This window comes from Chelonia mydas, chromosome 10, assembly GCF_015237465.2.
Source record: "Chelonia mydas isolate rCheMyd1 chromosome 10, rCheMyd1.pri.v2, whole genome shotgun sequence".
Lineage (NCBI taxonomy): Eukaryota > Metazoa > Chordata > Testudines > Cheloniidae > Chelonia > Chelonia mydas.
Window position 1 is genome coordinate 47015771 of NC_051250.2, and position 13308 is coordinate 47029078.

Sequence of the window (13308 nt, forward strand, 5' to 3'; positions counted from 1 at the left end):
GGTCTTTATCGGGTCCTTCTATGGTGCCAAATTGCACCAACGACAGCACACCAAGGAGGTGGATTCAGAGTGGAAGCGTTCCCTACTGGTCAGAGTTAACATTGATCTAGATAGTTTCCACCCACTGCCTTATCTCCCCTCCCATCCCGGGCAAGTGGTAACCTGCGCCTGAGTGGTATAAGTGCCGTTGTGCAGCTCCAGGAACAGTTCTCCTATCCAGGTGAACAGCTGGGTCTTCTCCTTCTCCAGCATAGAGAAAAACCGGTCAGGTGTGGACATCTGAACCCTATGGGGGAGAAATGCAGATAGTGACAAGACAGGCTTAGCAGCTGCTGCCCACTGCAGAGGTAACGAGGAGCCCTGTGGTTCCTTCCCTAGCATGAGTCGATGGATTGCCAGTGGGAAAGAAACAGCCCCAGCCGTGAATCATCAGCTCCCTCCAGCCCCGCTCTCCAGAACGCTAGGACCAAAGGGGTTAGCAGAAAGCTTTCAGGAGTCAGCAGTCGGCACTGAGCTCTGAAGGACACACGAGAAGAGAGGGCAGAGTCTCCCCAGACCTGGGTAGCCCATCTGTGTCTCTCATTCGCTTCAGCCTGTCCAGCATCTTCTGGGTCGGGCCACCTCCTCCGTCTCCAAACCCAAAGAGAGCGGCGCTGTGGTTCACACGGCCTTTGTCTCTGTTGTTGTTCATGGTTTTCAGCATCTAGAGGAGATTACGTATACACATGACACGTAGTGTCAGGCCCTCACATAGTCAAGCCAAGGAGAGCCCTGCAGGCGTAAAGATCAGGCACTAGCTTGTTGTCTTCTCACCATGTTCATTCTCTTTTCAGCTCTGCCTCCCGGGACACATCCACCAGGGCCCAGGGAGATAGGAGAAGCTGGAGAAGTTGAGAGCCCTCCTGCAGTGACTCATCAGCTCCCCACTCCCCTGTGGATTTATCTTTAAAATGCCACTAATTATAAAAACTCAAGGCTCTGACACATTGCACAGACAGACAAATCTGGGCTTTACTCCGAACATCTAAAGCCCCCACCTCCTCGTCCTATCACCTTCTCCTCACCTCTCGCCATGTGGCGCTCCCCTACAACAGCCTTTGCTTACAGCCCAGATGGCGGTGACATTCCCTTGCAAGCTGGGTACACTGGGACAGAAAGACAGATGCATACCCATCTGCCTACCGTGTCACATCGCTCACCTCCTCCACTCGACCTTTTAGCTCATAGGAATTGCCAGGCGGGAAATGGGTCAGAACTTGGGAGCCGTCAATGCCTTCCCAGAAAAAGGTACTGTGCTGGAAGAGAGCAAAATGTCACCAAGGGGGAGTCTATTACAGCCTCACAGGGGGACACCACAGTGACATCCAGAGTGGGGCACATTAGTCCAGGGAGCTACTGAAAGGAAACTTCTGGTTGCCCACCATTAACTTTTCAAAGCTGTTGGCTTCATACTTCAGCACCTTACCACGATGTGATCAGAAACCAAATCTTCTCTTGTCGTGGGCTATGAACTACCTGATACAGTCAGTCTCACGTACAGCTCTGGTGAGCTCTTTGAACGAGGGCGTAGGCCCAGAGAGCCGAAGGAACAGTTCAACGAGTAGGAAGATTGGTCACATGCGAGCCCACTGGGCAGATTCCCATACACCCAGGCACACCCCCCACAGCAGGAAAGCCCAGCTCACCGGGAAGGTGTTCACCAGGCTCCAGCTGAGTTTCTGAGTGAGGAACCATTGTATCCCACAACCACGCATCAACTGGGGCAGCTGGGCCGAGTATCCAAAGGTGTCTGGCAACCAGAACTGGGAGTAGAGAAGAGAGCATGCGAGAGAGAGAAACACAACCCCGTCACCTGCTCAGGTGTCTCTCAGACAATGTATCCGGGTGCACCTATCTCTCCACACATCTCAAGGGCAGAGATGGGAACAGGCCCAAATTCTGGATACCCCGTACAGTCAGCCACGTATCACTGTGGCCCTAATGCCCTGCACAGGTCCCCACCAGCCTGGAGGAAATATTGCTAGGTAGTAGGTGCTATATGAACTGCTCAAGGCCTGGGGAGTAGGAAGAGGTACGCTGCACTAATATATATAAGGCCCTAGCAGCCTCCAGCTAGAATTTCTTGTGGATGGTCCAGCGGTTGAAGCACTAGTTTAGGACTTGGGAGACCTGGAATAAAGTCCCTGCTCTGCCACAGACTTCCTGTGTGACCTTGGGCGAGTCACTGGGCCTATCTGTGACTGAGTTTCCCCATCTGTACAATGAGAATAGCAGCACTGCCCTACCCCACAGGGGCGCATGAGGATAGATACGAAAGAGATCGAAAGAACTCAAATACCCCAGTGATGGGCCACATACATACCTTAGATAGATCACTCCTAAGTGAGCATGTCCCACCAACAATGAAGCAAAGACAGTGGGAATATCAGCTCTGGAAAGGACTACATGCATCACCTCCCCCACACACAGAGAGGGAATGCGTAGAGGATCCACTGAGGAGGAACACATACCTCCGAGCAGAGCCTCCCAAACTGCTGCTGGAAAAACCGCTGTCCCTGCAGGAACTGACGCACCATCGATTCGCCACTGGGAAGATTCCCGTCCTGGGAGACAATGGCAGCACTGAGGAATTCTGTGCAGATCTCCCGAACTCCTTGCCAACAGAGAAAGGCGAGTGGCCACCCCAGTAGCAAGCACCCCATGGCAGGCCCAATCCATACAGCTCCCAGCTGAGACACTGCAGTCATGTATGGACTTGACACACCCTCCAGAGGGGTGGGGGAGGGTGACAGGGTCTGGGGAAAGGGAAGAGCTGTGTTGACAATACAGCTGAGGGCGTTACCGGGTTACGGTTCCAGGGTATAAGGTTGCCTAAGCTAGAGTTAGGGGTACAGAGAGTAGGAATAGGGTAAGGATTCCAGTTGGTAGGACTATCCAAGCTCACGTTATGGTTCCAGAGGGTTGGGCTCCCAAGCCTAGGGTTCACATGGATAGGATTCCTGCAGCTAGGGTTGGGTTCCAGAGGGCAGGGCTCCCCAAGCTAGGGTTAGATTTCCAATGGATAGGATGCCCCAGCTAGGGTTAAGTTTCCAGAGGGTAGAGCTCCCCAAACTAGGGTTAGGGTTCCAGAATGTAGGACTGCCAGGGTTAGGGTTCCAGAGGTAGGGCTCCCCAAACTCAGATTAGGATTCCATCAGGTAGGGCCAGCCCAAGCTAGGAGTAGGGTTCCAGAGCGTAGGACTCTGCAAGCTTAGGTTAGGGTTCCAATGGGTAGGGCTCCTCAAGTTTGGGTTCCAGAGGATAGGCCTCCCTGGTTAGGGTTCCAACAGGTAAGGCTCACCAAGTTAGGGTTCCTGAGGATAAGGTTCCTTAGGCTAGGGTTAGAGTTTAAATGGACAACACTCCCCAAGCGAGGGTTAGAGTTCCCAGGGAGAGGACTCCCCAAGCGAGGGTTAGGGTTCCCAGGGAGAGGACTCCCCAAGCGAGGGTTAGGGTTCCCAGGGAGAGGACTCCCCAAGCGAGGGTTAGGGTTCCCAGGGTAGGGCTGTTGTGAAAGAACAGGATTTGATATAACTCGCAGCCATCTTGTGCACTTAGCCCCCCATAAGCTGGAAGCGAGGACACCACATAGAAATAATCTGGCCTTGCTTAGGCAGACAGAACAAAAACAGCTGCAAGCTGCAGTTTTACTGGCTGGGATAGATAAAGTGAAAGGATAGATTCATGGGAAGGTGTGTGGGAGGGAAACATGGAAAACTGACCCTGATTCTGGTTGTCTGTGTTTATCAGGGTTTTTTTTTGCTGAAGCTGCTTTGCTTATATGGAGAATAATGAATTGTTATTGGCTGTTGCTAGGGAAATTGTTAGCCTGTTAGAAGCTATTGTGAGTTATGTGCTTTGTCTGGAGAAAATCTATAAAGAGTTTAGTTGAAAAGCATGCTTTGGAGCAGTCGGAGGAAGCTTTTCTTCAGGCAAGGAGCCGATACCTAAACTCCCCATCAGCTGGACAGAAGGGCCCCCGGAAGGCTGGCTGGCTATCACTCAAAACCATTTCAGACTTTGGGTAAATATAAATGTTTGGAATGCTCTAGCCCTGCTGCTGAAGCATTTAGATGTGTGTGCACTTCAGACGTCATAAAAAAGTAGTTTTAGGTAAAAGCACTCGTTTGTGCCAATCATTTATCAGACGGAAGAGCTGTGTCCCCACTGATTTATTCCTGACACTGCCTGGAGAGAAACAGTTAAGCTACCACTGCAGCGCTGTGGGTTCTGAAAACCCGGGGTAACAGGGCTGCCCAAGCAAGCATTAGGATTCAAGATGATACGACTCCCCAAGCTAGGGTCAGGGTTCCACAGGGTAGGGATCCCCAAGGTAGCCTTATGGTTCCAACAGAAAGGACTCCCCACACTATATTTAGGTTTCCAGTGCAAAGGACTCCCCTGGCGAAGGTTAGGGTTTCAGAGTATAGGGCTCTCCAGGATACATTTAGGTCTCCAAAGGGTAGGGGTCACTGTGCTAGGCCCCAACGGCTAGGATTAATGTCCCAAAGGGTAGGGATCTGAGATAGTAGTCTTCAGGTACTATTCGTGTTCCAAATGGTAGGGTTAGGGTTATACTTCCAGAAGAAAGGGCTCCCCGGGCCAGGGTCTGGGTTCCAAAACCCCTCTCATGGTTCCCCTTGAGGGTCTGAGCAGAAGAACATGTTAAGAGAAGGCACCTGAGACTCAGTAACTGATCTGTTATAGACAAGACTCAGAGGGTGGTGCAGAAGGGCTGCTGTGATCTTACCATTTCTACCCAAGTGCCACCAACAGGTATGAACCGTCCCTCTTTGGCATAGTCCTGAATCTGAGCGTACAGCCCAGGATACCAGTTCCTCACCCACTCAAACTGCTGGGCCTGCAAAGAAGACGGAGCCAAAAAGCACATGGAAATTATTCTAGATATTATCCAATTTGGCTAAAGCTTCTGGCTCACAGCAGCTGCAAACCTGAATTTTCAGCAGGCATTGGAGCTCAGTGCAAATAGGACTGGTCCCAGACCTGGCAGGACAGGTCTCTGCTGCCAGGCAGGAGGCTTGGGCTGAAATCTGCACCTGGCATCTGGGGTTGGGAGCATGGCAGAAACAACTTGGAGACTAGGGATAGAGAAGTCCCTTGCATAGAAGCCCCCCTCCCAGCCACTTACCATGCTCCTTAGAATATGCACTGACCTTCCTCCTGTCTTTGCTCCAGGAGTTTCGCTGCCCACCTCGGGGCAGAAGACGCCAACTCACCTGTGAGCAGACAAACGTGAACTCCGGGTTCTTCTCCATCAGGCGTATGACAGTCACCCAGCTGCGAGCACACTTGCGGATAGACTCCTCGTATGGCCACAGCCAGGCTGCAGGGACAGAAGCAGGCTGAGCTCACCGTGGCCACATGGCTTTTCCATTTTAAATGGCCATTATTTTATATACACACACAGCCTGACGCCTGCCAGTGCCCACTGTGTGCTGCCTTCCCCTGGCTGGAAAGACACAACTGAGCCTCATCTGTAGGGCCCTACCAAATTCTCGGCCGTGAAAAACATGTCACAGACCATGAAATATGGTCTCCCCCGTGAAATCTGATCTTTTGAGTACTTTTACCCTATACTATACTCTTTTATACTATAGGGTAAAAGTATATACAAATACATAGCGTTTCTCAAACTGGGGGTCCCAACCCAAAAGGGGGTCTCAAGCCCGTTGTATAGGGGTCGCAGTATTGCTACCCTTACTTCTATGCTGCCTTCAGAGTTAGGTGGCTGGAGAGCGGCCCCTGCTGGCCAGGCACCAAGGTCTCAGTGTAGTGCCACTTCCAGCAGCAACACAGAAGTAAGGATGGCATAGTAGGGTATTGCCACCCTTACTTCTGCGCTGCTGCTCCTGGTGGCACTGCCTTCAGAGCTGGGTGGCCGGAGAGCAGCGGCTGCTGGCCAGGAATCCAGCTCTGAAGGCTGCGCTGTTCCTGGTGGCGCCGCTGCCTTCAGAGCTCGGCACCCGTCCAGCAGCCGCCATGCTCCAGCCACCCAGCTCTGAAGGCAGCACAGAAGTAAGGGTGGCAATACTGCAACCACCCCTACAATAGCTTTGCAACCCCCTTTTGGGTTGGGACCCTCAGTTTGAGAAACGCTGACTTAAGGGCTTTACATGTTTGTATTTTTCCGTTTTTTCAGTACATATTCATGCTTTGCTACAACTCCGGGAAATTTAAGATTTAAATATCTGAAATCGTAACATTCAAGATTTTTAAAATGCTACAACCGTGAAATTTACGAAAATAGACTGTGAATTCAGTAGGGCCCTACTCATCCGGGATCCAAGCTGTGCTGCCTTTACAAGAATCAACTATTGCGGGGAGTGAAGACATGGGAAAATCACACTATTAAAATGAAAATGGATTGAAGCACGGCTGTAAATCCTGAGGAGTCCCCAGCTCACGGGGCAGCTGCCTGTCCTGGATGCCTCACTTCCTTTCCCCACAATAGCATGACTAGGGAAAACCGCACTGGGAATTTGAAATCTAGGGGCCAGGCAAAGGAAGTAAGGAATGGGCATGGAAGGCTTTGACATGCCCCTTTGAAAAGGATGCCTTTCAGCCCTGTGGTAAATCACCATCTCCAGCCAGGCTGACACAGCTACGTACATTTCGTAGCTGATGGCTGGGATGTCCCAGTCCCTTCCTGTAGAGGCTCAGAGCATCACTTCTACAGAACGCTCAGTGCCTGCTCGCCTGAGAGCCGTTCCCCTCTGGCAGAACCCAGCGTCACTGGCCAGCCCTACTAACCACAAACCTTTCAGTAAGGACACATCCCCTGGACCCGTTCTTACCAGAATCGATGTGGCAGTGGCCCATAGCGTGGATAGTGTGCTGGCTCTCTCCGTTCTTCTGGCTGAAGATGGAAGAGGCGAGCTGACGCACTGCAGGGAAGGTAGAGGGGTCAGTGACGTCAAGCAGGTTAACCATCTGATTGGCCACGTACAGTGTCTGGAAGCTCCGCTGGTTTTCCTCCCCGAGGACCTGAGGGAGAGCAAGAGTGAGAAGAGACAGACGCTGAGCTCAGCAACTCTTATATTGAACAGGCTGAGAGTCTATACGAGGTGATGGACAGCATGCTGAACTGCTGCACATGTGGACTGCCCATTAGCCGTGTCCTACCAACTTCCCACCTCTACCAATGACACGTGGAGCCTGATGCAATACAGACCCAAAGGTGGTGTTTCCTTCACCTAGTGTCTGCACCTCGCTTTTTTGGAACTCAGAGGCTGCAGATGTTAGCTGGCATGATTAGACAAAGGAGACATAAGCTACGATGGCAAATACCTACTCCTTCAGGTCTTTTTGGCAGAGGCTGGAGCGCTGGGGGGAAGGAGGCTAAATCAAGGGAAAGACATGAAAAAAGGAGGCGGGAGGGAGGTAGAGGAGCTGGAGAATAAAAGAGACAGAAAACTAAAGTATTTACCTTGGCCATGTCCACTAGTATCTCAAAATCTACCAGCAGCTCATGGACATCCCTGTTGAAGACCACAAGCTCCGCCTTGTTCAGGGTGAACTTCTTGTCAGGGTCAGGAGGTGCAATCAGGCTGCCTTTTCCAGCCCCAAAGAGACCATTGCAAGCAACTTCCACGTAGACAGTCAGACTGTACAAACGAGAAAAATGGAAACAGAAGTCACCAGATATCAATGAGCAACTCACTGTGTTCTCTGCGTGGAGACTAGGAAACAAGATTTGCCCAAAGCACAGGAACGGTTGGACCAGGCCAGACACCAATGGCCCGTCTGGTCTGGTATCCCGTCTCTTATGGTGGCCAGTGCTTCAGAGACAGACATACTACACCTCCCTAATTCCGCAACACTGTTCCACAGGGGACAATTTTCTTTCTGATCCTAGCTAATGAGCAACTCACACCCTGAAGCACAGCACTCAATAAACCTTGCCATTGTAATCCAGCCTGACGTTACCTCAGGAGCTGAGCAGCCAATGGGTGACAATGCTGCATCACTTGTCTTCACACAGCTCTGAACAGAGAGGCCTGGGCACTTTCCCTGTGTGCTGTGGCTGTGCCAAGAGTGCCTCATGGCCCCTCCAACCAGTGCAGGGTGGGGGTTTCCCTGAATTTCAGCAAGCGTCAATGCTCACCTGTGAGGCTCCGCCTCCTTGAGGCCTTCTGTCAGGATGTAGCTGGTCTTCTCCCCTTCTTTAGTCAAACCCTGTGTCTCAGGACAGGGAGGAGGGACATTAAAATAGCTCCATGACAACACTCACATCAGAGACATTAACAGGTCCGATGGGAACGGCTGCCATTCTGCATCAGTACAGAATCACTAACCCATGGCTTGTTGATACATATCAGCAGAGGGGCCCCTTCTGACACATGGCAGATTACATGGAGTTGTGTATACTGAGATTGTGCTCACTGTTTGCCTATGGAACTAGTACAAAGAGTATTTGCAGCACCCCGCTAAATGAAGATTTTGCTTAAACTCCCTAGGACATGTCTCCATGCCCCATCAAACACACACTAAAAACATCGTGGAAAGGGTTGGCTTCTCCTGGAGAGCTGCTGCAACCCCAGCGTGAATACCAATCCCATGGGTATTCCATGCCACAGACCAATGGTCAGGACTATTGCATTAAAAACCTCACAAAACAGGGAAGCACTATATAATTAGAGGAAATTAAAATCCAGTCTGATTCAAACCATGTAACAAATGGCAGGGCATTCCTACAGCCCCGTTATAAAGGGCTGAGACAGAGGACACATCATGGAAACAGCATTGATTGCAGCACTGCCCAGGATGTACTTCTAATGAAGATCTAGCATTGGCACATGCACTTCCTCTTACCTGGACCGGCTGCGCATCCCTCCACACCATCCCCTCCCCATCGCTTTCCCACAGGAGATGCACTTCCTTCCCCGCCCATTCTCTGGGGATGCTAAGCTCCACTTTAAACCAGCAGGTCCACCACCTGAAAAAGACAGGCACATATACTCCTGAACTCATGTTGAGCCATTAATGGTTAAGCATTTCCCTATGAAAGGTTAACATGCACAAGACACTACAGCCTCAATAGAATCTCTGAGGTGGTCTGCGGGGAAACCACGTACTATGTACAGACACCAACGCACACACACACAGAGGAGACAATCCCTCCAGGGCTTGCTTTTATTTTTTCCTAAGAGTGAAAGATGCTCAGCTGACAGCCCCATAGACAGAGGTCTGCTCTGTATAGATCAGGTACCATAGGGCATGGTCAGCAGCAGTACAAGCACCCCACGCTCTGCCTCCACCCATACACATCAAGCCAGATGCGCCAGGAACATCCACGGGCAGTTTGTTCTCCATGGCTCATTCAGTCAGAAGGTCATCAAGGAGGGGGATGTTTAGAGGCGCTTTTACAGTACAGACACCTGTCACCTAGGAACTGGACTGAGACACCCACACATTCCACCTTGGTCCCCAAAGACCCAGGGCATCTCAGCCAGCTGTCTAGCAGTAGATTTCTCTGACAGCGCAGGTCAAACAGGACACGGAGATCAGCTCCCTTTTCCATGGCATTCCCCAATGCAGCAGGGCTTGGCAGTGTTGTAGGTAGCAATTCCAGGAGGACAAAGGAGCTGCCATGCTGGAAACAGAAGAGGCACGCAAAGCGGGGGTCTCACATTTCCAGCATGGGGTGAGACCAGAGGAGATTGTGACTGCAGGGATAGAGCAGCTACCCACCAGGCAGGAAAAGGCCTCAGAAGGGGAGAAAAGGGATGAAATCAACCCTAGTTCATGAAGCCCCAAGTCTCAAAGATCCACTCCCCGCACCTCCGTAGTCTAACATGAAGTATTCCACACGGACAGCTGTTCGGGGAGTCAAGTTGAAGGACAGGGGCTCTAGATGGACAGAGACAAGTAATTAGCTTCCAGAGATCTTGGGTCAAGTTTTAGTCCGGAATTTATTTTTATGACCAAATTACAAACACCCATGACAGAGGTATTTATGATACCTCCTTTAACTGCCCCAGCATTATCACAGACCTTCTGTTCTGCCTGGAGATTTGCCGATAGGCCCAAGGCATAAATCAAAATCCAAGTCCTAAACACGGAGCTGAAAGAATCCAAAAGAGTGAGGTAGAAGGCTGAGCGAAGAGATTTCAGAGTGCCTGGCTCGCAGTCTAGTCCTGCCTCTGACACTGACTTGCCATGCGGCCTCACTCAAGTTACTTAACTTCTCCGTGCCTTACTTTCTCCCCAAATGTAAAAAAGGGACGATTAAATATCTTCTGTCCTACTTCATCAGGGGTTTCTAAGGATTAGCTAATATGTCTACAAGCAACCTCAAGATGCAAGGTGATAAAGATATCTTTAGGTGTAGAAAAGAATAACTGTATACACACACATGTTGCATACAGTTCTACTGATTAATCTGCAGCACCTGGGGAGTAAAAATGGAACCTCACACACAGAGCTCATTGTGTCCCTCAAGGGGAAAACCAATGGTGTCTTCACACCACTTCCTCATTTAAATAAGAGACAGTTAAAAACCAATTCATGTCACTTTGTTCCTCTAAGGCTGGTACTTACGTGGGTCCAAAGGAATCCCCAATTTTCGCAGGTCTGAATTCTTGTCTGACAGCTTCATCATGTGGGATTCGCTGAGGGGTCTGGAAGCAGGAGAGAGACACCAGGGGGCAGGTGTCCCCAAACAGCCTGCAGTAAAGATGACAGGCAATAAAGCCAAACGCCCCAAGGTACTAGGATCTGTCTCCCAGTCTCCCGACCAAGGCTAAAACTTTGTCACACTTGGTTTTTCTCAGTGGTTCACCATTGCAGAAACATTCAGTTTAAAAAAACCCCAAACCATGTTTTAAAAAACTAACAACCCCATTTCTTGTTAGCCTGACAATAAGCCTGGGTGCCCAGAGTGGCACGTGGTCACCATCAGCAGCAGAACACCTGTATCTGCCTTGTATATTTTCACTACCACAAGTGCCAAGCCATGGAGATTTTCTTTGTTCCCACAAATCACACAATCATAGAAATGCACGGTCAGAAGGGACCTCTAGCCCAGCCTCCTGTGCTGAGAGAGGACCAAGTAAACCTAGACCATCCCTGACAGGTCTTTGTCCAAGGGGTTCTTAAAAAACCTCCAGTGATGGGGGTTCCACAACCTCTCTAGGTAACCTGTTCAGAGCTTAACTATCCTTATAATTAGAAATTTTTTCCTGATGTCCAAACTAAATCTCCATTGCTGAAAACTAAGCCCATTACTTCTTGTCCTATCCTGAGCGGATGTGGAGAACAATTGATCACCATCCTCTTCATAACAATGTTTCCCTTTTGTTCCTTTCTATTTAAATGACAGTAGCCCCCATTCAAAGCTTTACAAATACCTTTGCAAGCAAAGGTTACAGCAGTATTCCCCATATTAGCACTGGGTGAAGCTACGACAATCTACACCAGCTGAGGATCTGTCCCTACGTGTACTCACATGAGCCACGGATAGCAATCCCATGGTATAGTTATCTACTTGTACAGATTTTAAAGACACTAGCTGAGCAGTAATAGTCACATTATGACTTAAAGCATCAAGAGGAGATTTATAGTCCAGACTGAAATTCCACTCTTGAAGCAACAGAGTGACGTAGTCTTAGACCCGTCTTATCATTCGTTTATCTGAGTTATGAAGAAGAGGGTTACAATGCAATTATTGGTTTGTTCTTTTCCAGGAAAACAGGATTGAAGGATTTTTTAAAATGTAATACAAGTGGGGGGTTTCAGACATCCTCCCAGGTTAGTGGCTGCAGCATGCTGCTATCAGAGTAGCACATGTGGGCAGGGAGCTAGCTGTGAGAACAGCAGTATTGCTCTGAGGCTGGCTGGTTCCCACTTTCTCCCACCCAACCCAGCCTACATGACTCCTTTGTGCCCCACGGCAGGATTGGAGGGGGGGGGGGAGGGACACACACGTGGCAATACTGTTGATCTCACATCTAGCTTCCTGTGCATGCGTAGATTCAGGCCCCCATCCTGCAATTTATTGTAAGTGGACAGGCTGTGTGTCTACGCAGAAGCCCCATTAACGTCAATGAGGCTCTGCCTCCACGCTGGGCTCCTCCTGAGCAGAGCCAGTTGCAGGAGCAAGGATTCACATGACAGCTGCCAGGAACAGAAGCAGTCATGGTAGGGTCTATGAAAATAGTCTTTTTGTTTAAATATTTGAGAGCTAAATAACAGGAAGATTGTGGTGCTGGTAAGACAGATGGGTCTGTGAGAGGATCTGTTATGAGCTGCTCCACAGGGTGAAAAGGAGAACCTCCGTCCTACAGTGTGAGAAACCCAAAAGGATTATGAGAATCCGAGAGAAAGAAGCAGCAAAACTGAAACTGACCAGCCTAACTGCAGAGTGAAACGGCAAAGGGGAAGGAAAGAGCCGCAGAGCACCTTTGATTTTTAAAGCCTTTAATTTTAAACGCACAATGAAGGATCTTGTAAGTGTCTCTTTACCCCCCACCCCCCCGGAGCCTGCTCCGCGCTTCCAGAGCGGCGACCCCCGTGCTGCAGCCGGTGGGCACATCCCACCCGATCTCCCCCGCCCCGGGGCACGGCTGGAGTCACCGCCACTCCCAGGCAGACCCACCGCCCGAGCAGCGGGTTTCACCGGGGAGAAGCCGCGTCGCTTTCCAAACCCAGCCCCGCCCGACCCCGGCCCTGCGCACAGCCGGGCCAGCAGGCACCAGGGGCTGGGGGCGCGGCGACGCAACTAGCGCCCCCCCCCGCACCATCACCCCCCCTCGGCCGGAGGGGCGGAACTAGCGGGGCACCGGTCCGGCTCCCACCTGCCCCGGAGGTTGCAGTCGGGGAAGCCGTGCTCGGAGAGGAACTTCTCGGCCCGCTCCAGCGTGGTGCGCCGGTGCTTCAGCACCTGGGGCCCGGCCATGGCAGCGCGGACACGGGCCGAGCCGCGGCTGGGGAGCCCGGTGTGCTGCAGGCTACGGCTCCGCGTAGGTGTACTGAGCATGCGCCGTTCATCTGCGCATGCTCAGTAACATCTGCTGACCCCACGGCCCTTCACCCTGCCCTTACTAGCCGTAAAAGTCTGCGGGCTGCTCTTTACAGGGGTTAACGGGGGAAAGGGGCGAACCGGAGCAGGGGGTGGCCAGGGTCTGCGCAGGGGGCGGAAACTGACTGGTCAGGCAGCTGGAGGCAGGATAAGGAGAGGGGCTAAAGGGCAAAATCAGGGTGGAGCCGGAGTTAAGCTCGGAGCGAGGTGCTGACAGAGGGCAAAGCCGG

General features: G+C 51.2%; 1 protein-coding gene across 3 annotated transcripts in view; it reads right to left on the minus strand.

The window, feature by feature from the left end:
* The window catches only part of MAN2C1 (mannosidase alpha class 2C member 1), a 28307-nt gene extending 15268 nt beyond the window's left edge, over positions 1-13039 (minus strand). For 2 of the 3 annotated variants that reach the window (XR_006284622.1, XM_043524617.1), the window contains exons 1-13: positions 12855-13039; positions 10600-10725; positions 8872-8995; positions 8165-8241; positions 7487-7664; positions 6855-7044; positions 5277-5383; positions 4790-4900; positions 2511-2603; positions 1686-1802; positions 1200-1295; positions 558-703; positions 163-286 (exon numbers count right to left, since the gene is read on the minus strand). Coding sequence is in view for 2 of the 3 variants with exons in the window: in XM_043524617.1 (XP_043380552.1) it covers positions 163-286; positions 558-703; positions 1200-1295; positions 1686-1802; positions 2511-2603; positions 4790-4900; positions 5277-5383; positions 6855-7044; positions 7487-7664; positions 8165-8241; positions 8872-8995; positions 10600-10725; positions 12855-13036 (1671 nt within the window). In the remaining variant the exon portion in view is untranslated. The remainder of the gene's footprint in view (positions 1-162; positions 287-557; positions 704-1199; positions 1296-1685; positions 1803-2510; positions 2604-4789; positions 4901-5276; positions 5384-6854; positions 7045-7486; positions 7665-8164; positions 8242-8871; positions 8996-10599; positions 10726-12854) is intronic. The other variant, XM_037911491.2, reaches the window with a different exon arrangement.
* Between the last annotated feature and the right edge of the window lie 269 nt (positions 13040-13308).